Source organism: Vicugna pacos, chromosome 2 (genome assembly GCF_048564905.1).
Source record: "Vicugna pacos chromosome 2, VicPac4, whole genome shotgun sequence".
Classification (NCBI taxonomy): Eukaryota; Metazoa; Chordata; class Mammalia; order Artiodactyla; family Camelidae; genus Vicugna; species Vicugna pacos.
The window spans coordinates 52,211,308-52,233,026 of NC_132988.1; the positions used below are offsets into that span (position 1 = coordinate 52,211,308).

The window sequence follows — 21,719 nt, forward strand, 5'->3', positions numbered from 1 at the left end:
TCCCCCTTCCCTAACACCTTATCCTTCCCCTTTGCTCCCAGCAAAGTCTACGACCCATTTCCTCTCCGGTTCGGTGGCCCGGCGTGTTCTCTTGCAACGTAACCGGGTGGTGGAGGGGGCGCGAGTGTGACTACACCCAGATGGAGGCTTGTCGGCTGGGGGACTCTCACTCAGGATCGCTACTCACCCAGCCCTCTCGCCCCGAAGCCACCTTCTCCCCCACGTCCCTCCAGAAGCCGCCTGCTGCTGCGAGTGGCAGAGGGAGACCCACTGCTTATCAATCCCGGTCACTCCTCCAGGCTGCTCCCAATGGGCGCTCTCCTCGGGTACCCTTCCTTCTCCCTTCTGCCTGCCTTCCTCCCCACCTACCCCGCTGCAGTGCCCGGGGGTCGGCGGCGCTCAGAGCTGGCCTGAGAAGGGGCGGGGAGAAAGGGTGCAGGAGGAGCGCAGAGCGCTGGAAGGAGGGGCGGCGCGGCTACGTGGTGCACAGCGGCCGCCCGGGAGCGCCCGGGCCCGTGCGCGCGCGCACCTCGCTGAGGCTTGGGCGGCAGGCGGCGGGCGGCGGGCGGAGCTGCAGGCGGCGCGGGCGGAGGAGCTGCAGGCTGAGCGGGCGGAGCGATCGGCGGGCGGAGCGAGGGGTGGGAGGGAGCGAGTAGCGTCTCCACCAGCATCTGCCGCGGCCGCATTTGCCCGAAGCCCGGAGACGGACCGACGGACAGATCGCCTGGCAGAGGGACTTAGGAGCTCGCCTTGTGCTCGAGGCCAGCTTCAGCGAAGCTCGGGGCTTGCAACGCGCGCTTCCCCGCCGGATCGCGGCCACGCCGGCTCCGGCGGCCTCGGCGCGCGAGGGGCTGGAGGTGCGGGAGCCGCTCTGCGCCGGTCGGTCCCTGCGCTGCTCAGCCCCGGCCGCCGCGCCGCGGCCCCGAGCAGCGTCCCTGAGCCCCAGTTTCCCGCCGGACTGCTCCGAGCAACCGTGCTCCGGGGCTCCAAACTCGGGCTGCCGGGGCAAGTGTCTTCATGAACCCAGAGGATGTCCGGGAAGCATTACAAGGGTCCTGAAGTCAGTTGTTGCATCAAATATTTCATATTTGGCTTCAATGTCATATTTTGGGTAAGTTGGAGCACTTCTGGGATTTCAACTATTGTGGCCGGTCGATTCGCGACGATTTCCCCCACGTTGCTCGCTGCCTTTACTTTTCGCAGACCTTTGGGAGCTTGCCGGAGCACTGAAAGGCATTTGCCTTCCGCTTTTCCAGCCTGCGCGTTGGAGAGATAAACATTTAATCCTTTCTAGGAATGAGAAGAGGTAAAAAGAAAAATCGAGCCGGAAAGGGGGCACCCAGGCCTTGGGTTGGCTTTTTAAGGGACGAATAGCAGGGATGCAGATGAAAGAAAGGGCTCGGCCGTTTGAGAAATGAGCAACCATTCGAATGAGATTTGCTCCCGGTGGGATATGGATGTTGGTCAGAGCGTGGTGTCATAATAGGGAAGGCTAATCGGGTAGAGCCGACCCTGAGGTCCACCTTCTAACAAGGATCTGATTGGACAAGGGCTTGGCTCCGTGTTGCCGCGGCTGGTCTGTGCCATGCTCAGCGTGTATCTTCTTGCACCATCTCAGGCTTTGTGTAGGATGCAGATGCGGTGGTATATGGTTCTGTAATGTGTACGTAAATAACGTTTACTGCACGCTCTTCCTCTTCATCTGGAAGGCGCTCCTTTTGCATAATGGACTGACCAGTGGGCGTGTGGGGTTGAGGGATTTATTTTTCTCTCTTATATTACTGTCAGGTTAATAAGTCACCATCAACATATGTTTCAGTGTGTTCGTGCCTCACGTCCTCCTTTTCTGAGGAGTGACATGGAGCGGGGCCGTTTGGGGGAAACCTTGGAGAAACGCAAAGGAGAAGGTGTATGAGACATGCTTTAGGGGGCTATCAAGAGAGCAGATGCTTGAACGAAAGATTCAGACCATGCTCTGCTGGCACTACAGTGTGCTGGGCACCTATTGTAATTAGGCTGGGACGCCTACTCTTTTGTTTGTTTCTTTTCCTTGATCTCACAAACATGTTCAGCAACCAGACAAAGAGTTCACAGGACAAGGGGAAAATGTTGGTTCAAGGACCTTGTTATTTTTCTTCTCCATCTCATCCCATCCCATCCCATCCTCTTCCTTACTGTGCACTCTTCTCCCCGTTCTCCTCCCATGGAAAGTAAAGATGGTGGCTGTCTGGGGTTTGGAGGGTTCTCCAAGTTGCTGTTCAGTATAGGTTCAGTATGAGATAAACAAAAACCCAATGGTGGGATCAATAATAATCCACAGCAGTCTGTACACAAGGGGTATTTATTTTGATTCTCCTTTAATTTAGGCCTTTGCTGTAAACATATACATCTATGAGAATAGTTGTCAATATAGCTCTCTATATTCTTTTTTTTCCTACCACGCATTTACCAGGCTATTTTGTTTTCATTTTCTGTTTTCTGTAGGAGCATCCTGCATTACTCACGCATGTTTTGCGAAAGGAAGTGGAAGGGGTTGGAGATCACTTTCTGTATTAATATGTCATCTGGCCTCAAGGACTGATAAAGATAATGAGGGGGGACACGTGAATAAATACCAGATTCAGTCCTTCACAGGCAATTTTTTGTCAGGGATGAGACATGATTCCTATTAGCTGTCACCCCCTCCCTGCAGTCAGACACTGCTACAAATATAGGAAGAAGAAATTATTTCTTTGCTTTCTTTTTTTCAGTCCCTCTTGGGAACGTTTAAAAGTGGTGGGTCGTCACATTTCTGACTGAGGCATTTTGATTTTATTTGAACTTGAAACTTTCATGACTTTGAGAGTCAGGGACTACGGAATTGGGGCCAGATCTTGTGAGGGTAGTGAGTCCAAGCCTCTTGATTCTACTTGAACACTTCCAAAAGTTGCACATTTCAGCTACCAGGCAACAAAAGGCACCCAGGGGCTTTCTCTGCAGTTTCATAGCAAGAGGTGGAAAAGAAATAAAGGGATTTGGGCCTGTTTCCCTGACAGTTTGGCATAATTTTGTAGTGTACAGAGGCACATTTAGTATTTTCTGTGGACTAGGTTGTAGCAAAACCTCTAGAATTGTGGAGAGCTTTAAAGAATTGCAGCATGCTTGCATAGAGAGTTCCAGAAGAGAGTCTGATTTTGAAGGTCTTCATCTCTGGAGGGGAGTTTTATGGGATGCCTGAAAGGAGATTTAGTCTCTGGAACGAAACCAGCTGCCCCAGGTGGAATTATTTCATAGATACCTTTGTTATCGGGGCCCCTCTCTTACTTTGCTTTTTACACACCTTGTTCCTCCTTTCTGTGCCTAAAGCCTTCCACTCCCATAACCCTTTACACCTTCCCTAATCTGCTGTCTGTTTCAAAGTTACCCGATATTTGAATCTCTCAGTTTGTCAGTACCCTGGTCTCTAGAGTGATAGTCAGCAGGCAGGTGGCCATGCTATTTGATCACAGTTATTCAGACTAAGACGTTAGTGACTGAATGACTGGGGTCAGTAACTGCTAGGCTGCTTCTGTACAGTTGCACACCTCTGCTCTGTACAGAGTCACCATCCTGTCTGCGACTGCCAGAAACGGCAGACTCGGGGCTGCTCTTAAAAGATTATGAACAAGAGATTGATCACAGAGAGCATGGTTTCCTAATTTTCCATTTTCACATTGTGAAATTCTAGGCTAGAAATTTAAAAACATTGAAGACATTTTGAGGTAAGGTTCTGGGAAAATAAAAATTGAGAACATAGTAGCACCAGCTCTAAGAGCTTGGTTCTCTTACTAATGAGTAGTTTGACTTCTTGCTAGTCAGTTAACTGCCCTAGACCTCAATTTCTCAGCTGTTAAAATGAAGAGTTAGACAAGTTGTAAGGTTCTTTCTGGTTCTGAAAAAGAATGAGTCTACTGAGCTCTAATACGCGGGGAAGAAAAATAGAAGAAATGGGCACTAATATATCATGAAAGAAGTATATATTGGGACACTTATTAAATTATAGACTTTTTCTCTTACTGAGACTTGTCTGAAGGTCATTTTTTTTACTCTCAAAGATCCTTTCATTAAAAAGAAAAATCTTTCCCTAATTTCTTCTTGGCTTATTCACTTATTGGCATAATATACATTCTTTCCTTTCCCCACTGTGAATCTCAAATGTAGTCCTGTGAGTCATTAAATATATTTTTATTATTACAGTTTTATGTGCAAAATCTGAATACTTTTTATAATGGTTGTAATGATATTCTAAGTAACAAAGTCAACGTCTTGTACAGATTCCTTTCTCATTAGTTATCAGGGGGAATGGGGAAAATCTTATTTTCCCTATTCTATATTGGAAGAACTCAAGCCAGAAGGGAATTGATTTCATTGAGAGTGTCACCATATTGGGACATTTCTCAGAAAACCCTGAGGCTGCTTTGGGGTGGGGGAGGGAAGAGAAAGGCAGTTTTATTTTAAAATTGCTTCTTTTGGGTACTGAACCCCCACATCTCATCACTCACCATTAATAGATGTTTTGCTCTGGACCTTTTTATATTCTGGCTCTAATACTTCACTGTTCTTAGGGAAGTAAATTGATCTCTTAGTATTCTGGTTATCTATTGCTACATAACAAACAACCCCAAAACTTAGTGGTTTAAAATAAAATTGTATTGTGTCTGATAGTTCTGTGATTTGACCAGGCTCATCTGGGTGATTTGCACTTGGAATCTCCCATGCAGTTGCAGTGGGCTGGGACTGGGCTGCAGTTACCTGAAGGCTCACAGGGGTGGGATACCCAAGATGGCGTACTCACGTGACTGGCAGGTGATGCTTGCTGAGAGCTCAGCCAGGGTTGTTGGCTGGAGCACCTAGACATGGCTTCTCCCTGTCTCTGAGACTGGAAGAAGAAACTTCCAGTCAGTTAAGGCTACTCCCGGAACTGGCCCAGTGTCACTTTTATCTTTTCCACTGTTTAAAGCATATGTGGAACCTGCTCAGTTTCGGAGGGGCAAAGAAAGCAATTCCTTCTTTTGTTGGACAAGTGTCAAGGTTGTGTGGGTTGTGACCATCTCTGGAAAATAGTCTGCTGCACTGATCCTTAATTTTTTTTATAAAGGAAAGATAACATCATTCAATAGAGTTGTGGATTCAAGGATGCAATAAGGTACGACTCAGCACAGTGTCTCAGTATTTAACAAATGGTGAATATGGTTTGTGTCATTGTCTCCAGATTTCATACTAATTTCATCCTGGCTATAGAATTTCTAGAATACCTTATTAGCCTGGTACTCCACCATCCTTACTACCAGGTAATGATGCTCCTCTTAAGATATGCCAAGAAGTTGAGGTGAATGGATTCAGCAGATTTAATCTTATTTGAAAGAAGCCCAGTGGACCAGTGGAAGGCTTGAATGACTTGGGAGATCAAGTCATTGTTCTCTTTTCTTTGCTGTACAGAGTTTAGAAAGCCTTTGATACTTGAGGCCAAATTTTTCTTTGATATGCTTTCAAATATTACATTGTGTCTTTAAGTGGAGGTTTATCCAAGTTTGATGGCAGAATGTTGCATCTAATTTGTTTCCACAGGGCTTAAATTCAGAGGAGAGAGATTTAGGGAACCTTGCGGGAGGCATCAAGTGGGAAGCCTTATCTTATGATTCACTATAAATTGTAAGATGTTCTGGGATGATGATACATCAGCAGTTTATAAGTCATAATTTTTGTTTTAATTTGCTAGACATCTGTTAGCTTCGATGGCAACCATATGGGAGTCTAAATTGCCTTTTGAATTACAGGGAGATGGTAGGAAGAAAGCTAAATATGGTTATGAAAGTGTCAAATGGGAAAAATGTAAGAAGGGTGTACAGACCTCAGTGGGGAAAGGAATTGAATACTGACTTACTTGGTCTGGTTGTTCATTCTTGGGTCAGTGAGAAGGCAGTGAAGCATTCTCACTTGATGATATGCCCAGAAGATTCAAATGAAGCCAAGGGGAAAAGTTGGAAAACCAAGTAAGGTTCCACCCACCATAAAATTGCCAAGGTGAGCTCATTTAGATGGATCACTCTGTCTTAATACATCCACGGTAATAGTTAGTCCCAGGCCAAGGGTATAAGCAACCTGTATTTTAACAGAGCTTTGTAATTATGATGTCCTTCTTCAAAGCATCTCAAAGCATTTTACAAGCCTATTATGACATCTTCGCGACAGACGAAGAAATTGGAGAGCAGGAACGTGGAATGACTTTCAACGTGTTGAAGAACATATCAGGGTTCACTTCTAGAATGTTAAGTCTCTTGCATAACTATAGCCCTAGCTTCTCCTTTGAAACTTATTTTAGAAGATGCTTGTTATTCTAAAATAAAACATCAAGCAAGTCATTTACATCTGTTCATAATTGAAAAGTGATGAAGATTTTGCATATGCCTCAGTTAACACCACCCACAAGTGCAAAAAGTTAGGATGAAAATGTTGTTAAAGAATATGATAGAATAATAAACTATTGTGTAGTCACTAAAAGTTCGTAAATGAAAAATGGAGTATTCAAGACAATGTTCTTGAGTCACATGCTTTTTTCTATATGTAATACTGATGATTGTCTTAAAATTCTAACAAGACTTCTGAATCATCATCCTTCACTGGAATATAAGGGCTTCAACTGCAGAGATTGTTACTCATTTTCGTAAGCTCATGGTCTAGCAGATTGTCTGAAACACAGTAGGTTTTTAATAAATATTTGTTGAATGAATGAATTATGAAATCATTGGAAAGTACGGAGGTGTCATCTTCTCTCACTTTCTAATCAGTGAGGCACTTTCTCTGTAACATCCTGCCAACCTTTCTAAGGATGGATCTGTTTTGGGACCACTTTAATCACTTCAGAGTTTCATCAATCCCTCACACTAGATGTAACCTTTTCCCCCAGATTCTATCTTCCTAATTTACTGTTGTTGATTTTTAATTTTTATTTTGAAACAATGTCAGATCTGCAGAGAAATTGCAAGTGGTACAATTTGTTTTTTTCCTGAATCATTTGAGAAAAAGATGCTAGCGTGATGGCTATCACACCAATACTTCAGTGTATATTTCCTGTAAACTAGGATATTCTCCTAGATGACCACAGTACAGCCATCAAAGCTAGGCGATTATCACTGATACATTACTACCATCATTCAAGTTTCCTAGGTGTTCCAATCATGTCTCATCAAGCAAAGGAATTCAGTCCAGAAGACACGTTGTATTTAGTTGGGTCTTTTTCTCTTTTAGTCGTTCAATGTCAGGTTCTTGACACTTTTGAAGATTTTAAACCAGTTATTTTGTAGAATGTCCCTCAATTTGGGTTTGTCTGCCATTTTCTCATCTTTAGATTCTGGCTGTGCTTCTTTGGCAGGAGAATTACAGAAATGTTGCTGTGTTCTGCTCACTGCATCCGTCAGGTGGCAGTGATTTCTGTTTGTATCTGTTCCATTACTAATGATGGTTACTTGATTAAAGTGTTGTCTGCCAAGTTTATCCACCGTAAAGTGACTCTTTTCCCTTTTGTAAGGTAGACATATTTTGTGGCATGTTACTGTGAAACTATGTAAATAGCTCATCCCTCATCAGATTTTCGATCTGTTCATTTAAGTACATCACTAAGAACTTGCGATCTCTTTTTTCCTAGTGTGTTTTAATTAAACTGTTATTCTTATTACTTACTTTGGCATTCCGGTCGGTCCCAGGTTTGGCAGTCCATCTTTTCACGCTGCCTCTTGTGCCCTTTAACTCCCATCATTTTTCGAGCACTGCTTTGCTTTCTGGTATAATAAGATGTTCCAAGCTCATCTTGAAATTTACTGCTGTCATCTTTTGTATCATATATTTCCCCAAGAAGTCCTGGTTCCTTTGAGTGGGGGATGATATCTAGAAGCCAAGATCCAGTCACAAAGTGTGCTTATTGCTCTGAGGCTATCACCACCGCTGGGGCATCTCAGTGGTCAGAACTATGGAATATGTGTATGCATATACACATATGCACATGTTTACATCTGCATTTTTATACGTAGCTATATATTTTGAAAACTATGCGTTTACAGTGGTACCTCAGATCCCTGTCTGATGCCACAGGGTTTATTTTAGGTTTTTCCTTTTCCATATTTGACAGTGAGAATTCTGGCTCCCATTATCCTTAACAATGTACTTATTTAATTAAATCTCCCCTTATGTAGCCAGTCTTCCACTGCTCCCCCTGCCCCTCACGTGGTTGCCCTCCTTACCTGCTGGTGCTCCAGCCCCACATCCCACTGTGGACACTGATCAGGCTCTGTTACGCTGCTCTGGGCTTCCACATCCCTCCCCATGTCTTTCCCTGCATGAAGGTCTACCTTCCTGTGCCCCTACTCGTAACTTGAGGACTGAATTTTTCGGGAAGGAAGAGTGGAAGGGCCTAGGTTAGTCCTGGGTGATACCATACGACTTGTCTTCCTTTTGCCTAGCCCTGTGTTATTAAAAAAATGGCTGTTATTGCCATTCCTAAACCTTCTGTTTTCCATCTTTAAAGGCTCTTAGTTTTTCCATTTGTTATGCATATACTATTTCCAGATTGTTCTTTGTCCTGGTCATGGTACTCGGCCTGTGGTCCCATTTGGACACACCTCCATTAATGCAGCAAACAGAAGGGAACACGTTTGCACACACTGTTCCAACCTTCCAGAGAGTGGTGGGCGGTTAGTTTCGAGCTCCCCCTTAAGTCTCTGGGCCATGCTGGACCTGGAGGCAGAAGCCTGGGTTTGTCCTGGAGTTAGTTACTCTGACATTCTTTCTTCAGTTGCTTATCTAAAATGTGTTGAATGTAATTCCAATAGCTTGCAGAGTTGTTACCTAACATTAAACGAGATCACGCATGTGAAGGTACTTTCTAAAAGGAAAAATGTCTCAGTACAAGAAGTAGTTCTTAACCCAGGCTGAACCACACATGCTTGTCCTGGCAGCCAGAGAACATTGTTGGCTCAAGTTGAATTTCTAGGGAAATGAAACCTTCATCTCTTTTTCAGGTGAACTTCTGTTAAACCCGTTTCCCTGCGCTAAGCGCTAATCAGAAGCCCTAACCCTCCAGTGCATTACTTGAATTTAGATTTAGTGCTATGTATTTATCCCATTGAAATGTCTTATTCTGGCCCAGTGGCTTTCAAACTGTGCTTCCAGCAGCCCAGGGCTTCCCTGAGGTGTGCCCAGGCCTGAGTGAGAGGTTCTCTGCCCTCTCTTTCCCCTGCAGAAGCTCAGCCATTAAGTTTAATGTTTTGGGATACCACAAAGAGTTCTGCTTGAAAAAAGGGGTCTACTGCTTAAACAAATGATTGAGAACCACCATTCTAGCCTTCAGATAATTTTAAATCTTGAAGGTCAAGGCATGTGTAGAAAAAAATATTTCTCATCTGGGTTTTTCTTCTTTGGGCTTTTCTTCAAGCATAGGAGGTCCCTCTCCCTGATGAGGGGTGACTTCTGACGGATTAGTTGATATTTCACCCCTTCATGGACACAGCAGTGTAATCAGTCAGTTGTTAGGAAATTTCAGTCTTCCCACCAGGAGGCCTAGGATGGGACCCTGGTATTAGTGGGGTGTTTTTGTTTGTTTTTGTTTTTGTTTTTTTCTAATCCCAGCAGGTGATTTTGATGCCCAGCTGAGATTGAGGAGCTCTAGCTTGTTTTTCTTGGCAAGATGTGGCATCTCTTCCCATTACTTTCTGGAGGGTACACTGGGGGAGCTGGAAGAGGGTGGTATAGGGCTATGACCAAAGGGTGACTGATCTCATCAGCACATGAAGCTGGTGTTCTTTGCTTATGAGGAAAAAAAAAATAGTGTGGCCTATTTTATCCCTCATGGAATTTTTTATTAATCCAAAAATGCCAGTTTATTTTTAAACCTGAAAGCCCTGAAAACAAAATGAGAAAATCTCTGCTAAAGAGACTCTCTTGTGCTGCAATTAGGATGCTAAAAATTAGCATCATATAGGGATGGAAGCTAGTTATTTATTCGACAGGAACAATGAAGAAATAGGCATTTTGTTCTTTTGCCCTTGCTGTCATGCACCCTTCAGTGCAGTGGACTGGATCTAACCATAGATGCCAGACAGGACAGCGCACTGCCCTCCCCTCCAAAAACCAGCCTCCCTGTCCAAGGTGCTCTTCCTTTCAGGCTCTGTTTCTGGAGACATCCTCCCATGCCCTCAGCCCCAAGGGTCCTCCCCTGGAGGTGGGGAGGTAGGGAGGAGGGAAGGAAAGGAGGAGGGGAGGAGGGGAGTTGCTTTCTGCGTCTCTGTGGCTGTTTCATTGACTTCCCTCTGCTGTCAGGTCGAGGCGGGAACATTTCTTCTCTTGTATCCAAGTTTGCAGCACTGTCACAAAGGGCTGACAGTAAAGTGAACATTGGAGACCCAAACCTGATATTTGTCACTTTTCTTTAGCAGGAAAAGTTTCAATGTTGAATATTCAGAGTGGGCATAATGAATTCTGCCCCCTACCCCCAGACTTCTTCCTTTCCCCTGCCCCCTTTAGGAAAAAAAATAGGTATTTGATTATGGCTGAGCTCCTAAATTGGTAATCTTTTGAAAGAAATACAATTTGGAATAAAAATCTCTTATGAGGGGGAGGCTATAGCTTGGTGGTAGAGTGCATGCCTAGCATGCATAAGGTCCTAGGTTCAATTCCCAGTATGTCCAGTTAAATAAATAAATAAACCTAATTACCGCCCCCCACCAAAAAAAAAAAAACCCTCAATTATTTCTCAGAGATATTTTTACTGGGGCATAGTTATCAGCATTTCTAAACAAACACACCCAGAATGGCGTACCAACCCGGTGGTTAGCACTGTGATATTATCTGTATGTACATAAACGAATGTTAATCATGAAATGTAAGGTGTAATTTTTAAATAATATAATCACCAACCTTAATAACAAAATAGTATTTGGACATGGTGGGCAAAACATTTTGGCTCTTCTCATTGAAAAGGCACAGTGATGTTCCATACCTCTTCCAGCTACTATTTACTATTTGGATAAGTATTGCAAGACATAGGGCTCTTTTTACTTGTTGAAATTTTTTTTTTCTAAATTATACTTGGCACCAAGTCTTGAATTTCTAAAAATCTGGAGGGAACAGCTGGTGCTCTAATAAATATTCAGGCCAGCTATTTTAATGGTTGGTACTTAATTAAGTAGTCCTAATAAAAGAGGAATACTTGACTTACGCATTTCTCAAAGTATAATGTTTTGCTTCCAACAAAAATTTCCCTCAACTGTTAATATTTCCCCCGAAGCAGCCTTAAAACTTAATTTTGCCAAGTGAGTAAGTAGTTCTAATCACTCTTGAAGCATTTAATGCCAAAACTTAGTTTTCCTGTTTTAAGGTATAGTCGAGTCAATATAGTGCAGCCCCTTAACCTTTGAAGATTCCAGTCATTGAGCTCTTGGAAGATTCTTTACAGGGTCCAGCATTAGAGGGTAGTTGGGCGCTCTAGTGCTCTGGTGGAAGGCAGGTGGAAGAGCCTGGTGTTAAGGGGTTCGGAGTTGGAGTGCGTCTGGATTTTTACTCAGTGCCACTCCCAGGCTTGTGTCCTTAGACAGGCTACCTACTCACCTTGAGGTTGTCTCCTCATCTGCAAAACAGCACTCCCTGTAGTAGTACTGATGCTCTTAACAGTAGTATTAAGACCTAACATCTATCTCAGAGTCAGGAGGATTGGAGGAGTTCATATGTATAAACTGCTTGGAATAATCAACAGGTATTAGCAATTATTCCTCTATTTTCCTCCACACCTGTAATTTCATTTGGGTTTTTCTTGACTTCTTTTAAAACCATTAAAATAATCTCCCATTGTAACTTATATTTTTTTGTTCTCTGTAATGTTCTGCCTACATAAGTACATTCTCAAAATAACTAAAGGGAAAAAAGATCTAACAAGTGTTCACAATGTTCTTTTCATTGTAATGAATGGCATGTAATTCTTATCATGGATACCAGACCATGAATTCGAGTCTATTGTTTGTCGTTAATTTCCCCATTCTTCTTTACCCCTCAGAGTCACTCTTCATTTTCTTGGTAAAACCAGACTGTCTCACATTAGTGTTTTGTACTGGGAAGTTGAGTTTCTGATGTTGAACTCTGGTGTTAGGCCTAACACCTGGGAGAAGTAGAAACACTGTAGTGGGGAGGGTAGAGCTCAGTGGTAGAGCACATGCTTGGCATGCACTAGGACCCGGGTTCAATCCCCAGTACCTCCATTATAAATAAATAAATAAACCTAATTATGCCCCCCCCAAAAAAGATCCTTAAAGAAAAGGAACACTTTATTAAAATCTGTTAAATCTAGATATTCTGGAAATATCTAGATGGCTGTAATGCTACATTTTTAGCTTTTAAGGTATCATAAGCCCTGCATATTTTGGTCATTGTTTTACGCTGTATTTCTGACATGTTCTTTCAGCTGTGAAGGTGAACACTGAGTCAGCTATACAGATTGGTCAGGCTTTCCCCTTGGATGTCTGTCCAGTTGACGAAGACGTAAAATTTTGGCCTGAACTGCTGGATCATTGGCCACCCATCTTGGTCTGCCTGGCTTCTCCTTTGAAGCATCACTGGCATATGCACCAAGAGCTGTGCTCTTTTGCTTCCAGGACTACCACCTGATGCAGCAGACCCAGGTGTTTTATTTCCAAGCATAATTCTCTCTCTGACTGGGCTTAGCCCTGGGAGAAAAGGCCAGGACATGCTAATTTAGTAGGTGTGAGGAGCCTGGGCACTCATTCCCATGCTGAAGGTGTGCAGAAAGCCCTGGCCTTCGAAGAGGGAAGTGGAGGGATGAAGGAGAGGGTTAAGTAGAATTTTTACTATAATATTCATTAGTAAAAAAGATGATCTGTGTCACATGACAGGATATTATAAGAGCATATTTAAAGTCATTTTACCTTACCCACAACACCCCCCAACACTACTGGTTTAGATTTACTCACTGACCTCACAATCCACTGACGGTTTGTGACTCCCAGCAGGAAAGCACTGGAGTTTCCTCCCTGTCCTTCTGACCTCCACTAGCTGATTTCAGTGAGTGCCTGGAGGATGGCCACCTGATGATCCAAAGCAGCGAATCCCAAAACTCAGTCATTTGCAAACTGCCTGCATGGTTTTGGACAAACTTTTGTACCACCCTAGAGTTTCTCAAATTTTAACTCATGTGGGGATCTTGTTTAAAATGCAGTTTCTGATGCAGTAGACGTGAGAGGGGCTGAAGATCTGTTACATTAACATGCTCCCAGGTGAGGCTGGTGCTACTGGTCCACTGAACTCATTTTGAGTTGCAAGGATCTAGACCATTTCAAACTTACTCTTTTCTTTTAAATCTACTCCGGTTTTGTTTTTGTTTTTGATGGATTGGGGGAAGGTAATCAGGTTTGTTTGTTTGTTTGTTTTTTTATTGAAGGTACTGGGGATTGAACCCAGGACTTTGTGCCTGCTAAGCATGAGCTCTACCAGTGAGCTCTACCCTCCCCCCAAATCGATTCTGTTTTTAAACCTTCAACACGTTTATTTAAAAATGAAACTTAAAAAATATCACTATTCAAATGCTTGCAACAACAACCTTATGGCTTGTTAACTTCTAGGTAGCCACGGGTGCCTGCTGGCAGCCCCGGGTCGGAGGAGCTCATTTCCTTTGTTACAGTGGAGGTTAACAAGTGTACAAAGTGTTCAACACCCTGGCATCAGATGGAGACTTTCTCCTTGATTAGACCAGAGGATTAAAAGAGAGTTGAAAAGGAAATGACTTTCTCATTCAAGATGACTTAATGCTGTATTCTAAAATTGTCTCCTCTGGCACCCCAGGTCACCAGGGAGTCTCACTTTGGGGAACACTGCTTTTAAGTAATTTGCAGGAAGACCTGCATTTATAAGCTGAAATCTGTTAGCCAGATGGATGACTCTCTTGAGGTAAAATGTTTGGGAGGATGTGTTAAAATTTTCCCCTACTCCAGGTTCTATTTCCTATTGGGAAGAAAGAGGGGTACCCCCATTTCTGAAAAGTTGCTAACCCTAGTGCCAAGTGAGTAGTTACACTGTAGGTGTAAAAAGGAAACTGCTTTGGGAAGTTGGATTTCAGGCAAACAGAAAGTCAACCTTAAATACTTAGGAAATCTGTCTCCGTGGGTTTCTTCTCCTCTGTCTCTTCTTCCTTCAAGTTACTATTATGTTCAATTTGGAATGAATTTATTTGATTGCATTTTTTAGAATAGGGTACTTTCTTTATACTTTTCTATTGTAAAAACAATACAGCAACTTTAATATACCTTTTTTTAAGGAAAAGAAATTCTACACAATCCCAGTAATTTCTCTTGGTTCAGTTACATTAAAAGTAGAGACTTAGTCAAATGCTGAGAGCAGCAAACACCCCAAAACAAATAGCCCACTTTAGAGTTTCAGTGGTAGTTACAATGATCTGGATTTAGCAAACCCCGGTTACTTAACTTTGCAAAGGAAAAGTGTGCTTTTCCATCACTAGCTTTTAAGCATTTCTTCTGACTTTACCAGTATTTATCCCCCTCAGGATAACATTTAGAATAAGTGTTTCAACATACAGAACAAATACCTTGTAAATAAACATCAATTTCACACAACTCCCCCAAAATCAATAAATCTGTGTTGGGCATTTGAAAAACCCTATACTTTTAAAAGAAGGTGTTAAAGCTTTAAGTAACTGAAAAACAAAACCCCAAAACCTAGGCTCTTAGCTTTAAATGTTTTTTAACATGACCTTTACTTGGACAGAAAAATGTAGCTGGCAACTTTCTGAATACCCGTTTCATTGTTGGTACCCTGCGAGTTCAAGGATGTGCAGAAACTGCCCACATGACAACTCATGTGAGAAATGCTACTTAGTTTTGTTTTTTTTTTTAAATGTCATCACTGGAATCTTAGAGAAAGTATTGTGTATTTTGGTACCAGTTCTTTTTAGCTTTGTTGGTTTCTGAAAGAATAAACTGAATGGAGTGGCTAGATGATATTATTATATGTGGCACTTTAACTTTTTTCCCTGGTCTGCAAGATTTAATACCTAATATTCCTACTGTCTGCTTTAAGAATTTTAAAGTTGCTGTCTAGTCAGGGTCTGAAATAATTGTGTAAGTTTGAAAATAATGTTTTACTCATTTTTTTTAAAGATACAGAATCAGTATTTTAGAAATGAAAGAATTGGTGTCACTAAAAAGAGGATTGGAATAGCTTTTATATTTTGTAAAATACATATATTCCATTTAAAACTGATATATATCCTTGAATTTTTAAAGTATATATAATCGGGGGGAGGGTATAGCTCAAGTGGTAGAGAGCATGCTCACCATGCCCAAGGTCCTGGGTTCCATCCCCAGTACCACCTCTAAAAATAAATAAATAAACTTAATTACCGCCTCCCACCAAAATAAATACATAAATAAATTTTAAAAATTAAAAAAATATATAATCAGTACATAGCCTTTCAGTTGTGGAGGTTAGCATTTGAGCCAGCGATATAGATCATTCAGGCTTTCCCCCGGATGTCTTTCCAGTTGACAAAAAAGTAAGATTTAAATTAAATATTGTATCTAAACAAGAAAAAAAAACCATTCTTGTTTTTTGTTTGCTTGTTTGTATTTGGTTGGTTGGTTTGTTTTTGGTTTTTAGATGAAAACTAGAAAATAAACTCTTTGAACTACAAAATTACTGTATCTTAGCTGGAGGCCCCAACAAGTCATTAATTATTGCTAAGAACCTTTTAAAATACAGTTTTAAAATTTTAAGCGTCCTTTCTGTTGAATCCCGCCCCACCCCCTTTTTTCCTGTGAAGTTAATTCCAGAGTTGAGAACACAGGTTTTTTGTTTTTTTTTTTTTTTTTTTTTGCTTTTGAGGTAACAAAATCTGTTGCTCACTCTTTAAAAAGGTTAACCTGCTGATGAAAGCACAGAAGGTTGGAATTATTCGGAACAGGAATGGCCGCGCACACATTTGAGTCTTCTTTGGAGAGTCTTTTTAGTGCTCAGGTATTGGAACTATCCTCTAATTGGTCTTTTGCCGTCTTGATAAAATCTCGACTTCCATGTTGAGACCTTAAAAATCTTTTAGGCCTCTAGTTTTTACCACCTTTTCTCCCCCTTTTTCCCCTCTTAATAGTGGACTCCTCCCCCCTCCCCCCAATGGAAACTTCTCTGCAAAACCCCCAATTGGTAAAGCAGGGACAGCTGGTGCTCTCGGCGCGGACCGTCTCCGTGGGCGGGACGTTCTGCGCTCGGTGCGCGGGTGGAGCGTGCGGAGCCGACCGCTAGAGGCTTTGAGGATTTGACGTGGTGCTGAGCGCGGTGGAGAAGGTATCTACCTGTTTGCTGCTTAAACGTTGATCGAGGCTGAAGCCGGCATTTGGTCTCTGCTGTCTGTAGGCTGTGTACTTGCTGAATTGCCCAGGTTTCCAAGACCCAGTGCTTTGACTCCGTTTGGTTCTACTCGTTTGGTTCTACTAAACAGTTTTGGCTCAGTCATTTTGATTAACATCAACCTGACTTTATGTTAAGTGAGTATTCGGATTATTTGTTACGCATTACTCTTGCGCTTTGGAATGAGTAGACTCAAAAACTCCTGCTTCGTATCGATTCCGTATGTGGCTTTTAAGTTACCAGAGACGCAAAGGCCTCCAGTTAAATTGCACGTAAGGTTTTGTATTGAACAGATTAAGCTTGATGGCATAGGTATTATTTGAAGTTCTTTGTCATTTCTAATATTGTTAATGTTTCATTTAAGCTATTAGGTGTTTGGTGATTCTGTGTGATGAACTTAACCTATGAATTCGCTTGTGACCTATTTGGGTTTTTGAGGGGGGGTTTGTTTGTTTTTGTTTTTTCATTACTGGACGCAGATAACCATGGATTTTGTTATTTGTTTTGCACTGATGTGCTCCAAATAGTACGAGGTGATATATATTTTTTAAAAGGTACATTTCTTTTTCCTCTCCTCCCTCCCCAGCCCCCCTCCCCCATCCAAGCTAGGCAGAGAATATTGCGGTATTTAAGATAGTCATTAAAAGTGAGACTTCTTGGGTTCAAATACTGGCTTTGGTACTTTCAAGCTGTGTGACTGTGAAGAGTTATGTCATCACTCTGAACTGTTTCTTTTGGGCAGAAAGTGGGTAACGGTAATGCCCACCCATAAGGATAATTGTAATGATTCAGTGAGATGAAGCATGCGTAAAGCTTGACAAGGGGGTTGGGGGTGGTGAGTGCCCCGTGAATGCTGATATTGGAGTCGGGTGTGGAAGGGATACCTACTCAGGACAGGTGCAGGCTTTTGATTCATTATTACCTAGGAGAGGTGATGTCAGAATCCAGGAATGTCAACTTTTCCTTACTAGGGAATTGCACTCTGTATATTAGCACTTTTCACTCACGCCAAATTTTGTTTCTTTTTGTCCTTCACCTACTGGAGGAGTTTTTATCTCCATGCTTTCCTTTGACAGCTGGATCTGAGAGTGTAGTTTTCTCCCTGGGGCAGCTGCTCCGTTCCCCAGTCTCCTGGACCCTGCTTTCTCCTCTCACAGCTGCAGCTGTTCTCCATGGCCATTCCTGCCACGACCTGATCAGCCCTCTGTGGCTTTATCACAAATGCCAGCATTTCTCATGTATTGCCTATAGGGTCATTTTGAGGCCACGTACCTACCTGTTTGTTTTTTTAATGGTAGTATATGCAGAACATTATAATTCCAATACAATAACATAAAGAAATATGCCTAATAATTAGCAGATATCCAGTAATTATTAATTGAATTAAGTTAGTTGAAACTAAAGTAATTTTCTCAGCTTAGGAACAAGGTTAGCATCCATCTGGGCCCTTCTGCAAAAATTTGTTATGCACCAGGAGGTGTGTTTATGAAATGTGGTTTATTAATATATAATTGTAATTACAAATTTTCTAATTGAATTTATATTTAGAGTCACAAGTTTTTGTTACAGTGTTATGGGCTGTTGAATTTTAAGGAATCTGGCATTTTAAATTGTTCTTCACTGTATGGGAATGAAACAGAAGTCTGAAAAATCAGTGATGTTATAGTAAAAGAAAGCAATGTCCCTCCCCAAAGTTAGTGCCTTTCAGAGTGTGAGCGTTTATCAAGTGGACTTGTTGCTTTTCATTTTCTGAGCTATGGCAAAGTGGTTTCTCTTCCTTCAACTGTACAGGGGAAGATCCCCGGAACTAAAGTTTTGCCCAGATTGAGACCAGCCTCTATCCTGTCCACTATAGATACATGTAGATTTTATACAGATAGATGTGTATAGGTATGTGTGTATATGTTTATTTTTTGATTATTTGTGCGTTTGTAAATATAGGTAAGTCTCCAGAAGTGGAGGAGAAGCAGCAGAGGTGGTGTTAGGCCACTGAATTGACGGAGGGATGCTTGGGGGCATCCCAGACCGTGCCGCTGAGCAGCTGCATTATGGGGTGTTTCAAAGTACCTTTCCAGGGAGCGGCATAGTGCTGCTGCTTTGTAACTCACGGCATGAAGCGTGTAGGCGGCTCATGTGGGGGGGGTTGTTGAGACCATGAACCCCATCAGGGCCACCATCTAAACTGAGGAATGTACACAGTTTGGAGACAGTTCTCTGTGGGTCTCTTGTGCTTCTCCACGTCTTGCCAGCTGTGCCAAAAATGCTGTTCACCTGGACTGTCCCTTAGGGTTGTGTTTGTGGCAGCAACCCTGAAGGGTGAGGTAACGTCTCTCCCTGGGACAAAGAGCAATCTAGCTTCTTACTATGAAGCAGCAGGTTCCCGAGGCACAGGCTGCACAGCTGTGACCCCGACGTAAAGCAGCACGTGCACCTCCCTCCGGGGCCCCTCAGAGCCACCTCTGTGGACTTTGGGGAGAGGAGGGCTGATGCCCATGCTGCCGATAATGCCAGGAGTCTCGAGTCTTCGGCCAGCTTCCATGAAACAGTACTGAGGTGAGTGCGTTACCTTGGAAGGAGGGTAAAAGCAAATCTGGAGCAGACACAGGTGTGCTGTGTACCCGTTGAGTGCGTAGCCAATTAAGTGTGTTCAGATGTGTCCTGTTTAGAGCATAATCACCTGGGCCTCACCTACAAAGGATGTAGTTAGGAAGGTGAGGGTGGGTGGCTCCTCGGAGCTCAGATTTCCGCGACCTGATGGGGGCTTCTCAGGCACTTCATCACGGTGCCACTGGCCAGTGTGACACCAGGGAACCGAGGGAGACCAACGCGTCTTAGCAGGCACTGTTGCGCCCTGAGTGAGGTAAGTCGTATAGCTGACACATGAGGGGCTGATTTTGAGTGTCAAGCAACAGGGTCCATGATTATTGGTGGCAGTGGAGGAGAGCCCAGAACATTGGGAGCCTCGGCAGCCCCAGAGGGCACAGACAGGGCTGGGTGCAGAGATGGGCAGACATCTGGCCCTGAAGGGAGAGAAATGGGCAAGTCCAGGCCAAGGCAGCGGTGGACCAGAGCTAAGAAGGAGCAGGGACAGTTCGTCTTAGAAGCCGCCTGGCTCTGCTGCACTGGACTAGGGAAGAGACTTTGTTTGCTTTTTGATACTTGTGGAATGAATTGTTTTCAAACAATCAGTTAACCAGCCTACTGGAGAATGACACTGAGATCACCTCTAAGCTGCTATAGGCAATTTAGAGAAGCGTTTATAATTGACAGTGGTGCAGCTGATGAAAGCTAAATAAGAACATTTGTTCAGAACATTGTTTTGTGAGTGTGTTTTTAAAAATATAGCTGTAAAAATGTATTTGCCAGTTATCTGCAATAGATACTTGCTTCTTTCCTCATCAGAGGAATAATATGTCTACATGGTAATCGGGCCAGACATTAAGATTCTAGACGGAGAGAGGGCTCTCAAGGCTCAAATACACAAGATAAGATGTAGAAACCCCACTCCTGTTGTTTCCAGCATGAAATAAATAAATACTGTTTTTCATTCATTTAATGATATGTGAAAATTATTAACTTCCTGCAGCCATCAATTGAGATCTGTGATGACTGCGAGAATCTGGGGATTCATGGGTTATGTTTAAAAAAAAAAAAGAATTCATGGATCGGGAAGTGGACTTTGATGGGGAAGTATCTGTGGGAGTGACCTCCTTCCCCTGAGGGTGCTGCTACCCATAGCGACACAGGTTGTAGGCCGCACAGTTCCCTGGGACAGACATGGAGCTTGGTCCCCGGAGTTGTGTAGGGTGACATCTTGTGGGCGTTGGGCAGTCATCCAAAGATTTAAACAAGTGGTGTGTTAAGTGGGTGATCCTTTTAAATTGAATGGTTCAGACTTTTCTGTTAGTGTGAATAAGCACCACCTGTGCCTTTCACCCCTTGAAGAGGAACATGATGGTGAGGATGGGGGCTTCTCATGGGGAACTGAGAGCTCCCTGCCAGGGGAGAGGGTTCCCCAGTCCGACAAGGACTGCTTAGTTGCCTGAGCTAAGAAACCTGAGGCCAGAGTCTGCTGTCCTGCTGGTTCCCGTTGAGCACAGCGAGACTGAAAGACCTGCAGGTGCTGAACCTCTGTGTCTCCTTGGGGTCAAGCAAGCCATTTGTTCACGTATGTTAATAAATTAATAAGCTTGCTCACTCGTGCTGAAAAGAAAGGCCCTCTTTGGTTAATAGTAATTTTCTGCCGTTACCAGTTGATTCTTGAATCCAATACATAATCAAAATGAAGAGGCTGCCAACCACATTCTTTTTAGTTTCTTAATACAGCTTACTTTCTTTTAATCATATGTGACATGTTAGCTAGTTTAAAGGCACAGATGGATAGAGGTCATTTTTTATATGGAAAGTTATTTTATTGCATACCTCTGCAAGTGATTTCAGGAAGTAACGACTGTGTATTAATATATAAACTTTCTTCACCATTCTGAATGCATTCTAACACAAAACTTTAAATTTTGCAGGGTGGATATTACAAAAGACATGGGAGTAGACCTCTCCCCCACCACATAGAGATACCCCTGTGTTGCCTTCTACAACAGGCTTCTGTTCCACCGTTCGGGTTTTAAAACATATAACTAAAGGAGAACCTTTGTCTTTAGAGCTAGGTAGAGTCACCAGCCCCTAGTATGTTCCTGTTCCCTTCCCAAGTGAGCTGATAACCTCCAGGAAAGCCTGGAGGACCTATTTCCCACCCCTATCCCCTCTTGCCCTACGGAAGTCCCTGTGTTCTATGTAAGAAGATTTTGAATAGTGGAGGGCAGTAAGGCTTAGCGTCATAAAGTCTGGGTTTGAATCTCACTTCCCTTACCTTCTAACTGTTTTAGCCCAACTCATCTTAAGCTCTTTGAGCTTTAGTTTCCTCATGCGTAAAGTGAATATGTTGGAAAACAGTTCTCCATCAATCTCATGTTTCTGTGCTGCTTGCAAGCTGAGGTACTGACTGCCTTTGTTCTGGACCGTCTTTTCAAGGCTGTTTGTAGAGTGAGAAGTCTTGGAAGCTAGATGCACATGAGAAAAATACTTGGGCTCCCTGAGTTCAAGGGTCCTCTCTTGTGATGCAGTCCACTGGGTGAGCCGTCTTTGCATTGTCCAGGGGGAACTGTTGCTCAGGGAACCGGTGCAGATGCTGATACTGTGGCTGCTGTCTTGCTGTGAGTAATAAACTATCCTTCGTCTCTGACCCAGGAATTGTGTGGGTCCTGCCAGCAGCTGTGAAACCGCGGTTAGTT

General features: G+C 43.1%; 1 protein-coding gene across 1 annotated transcript in view; it reads left to right on the forward strand.

Moving 5' to 3' along the window:
- The first annotated feature begins 627 nt into the window (after positions 1–627).
- TSPAN5 (tetraspanin 5) overlaps positions 628–21,719 on the forward strand; it is a 152,157-nt gene continuing 131,065 nt past the window's right edge. Inside the window, exon 1 of the mRNA XM_006208940.4 lies at positions 628–1,111. Coding sequence (XP_006209002.1) covers positions 1,031–1,111 — 81 coding nt within the window. The 5' untranslated portion in view covers positions 628–1,030. The remainder of the gene's footprint in view (positions 1,112–21,719) is intronic.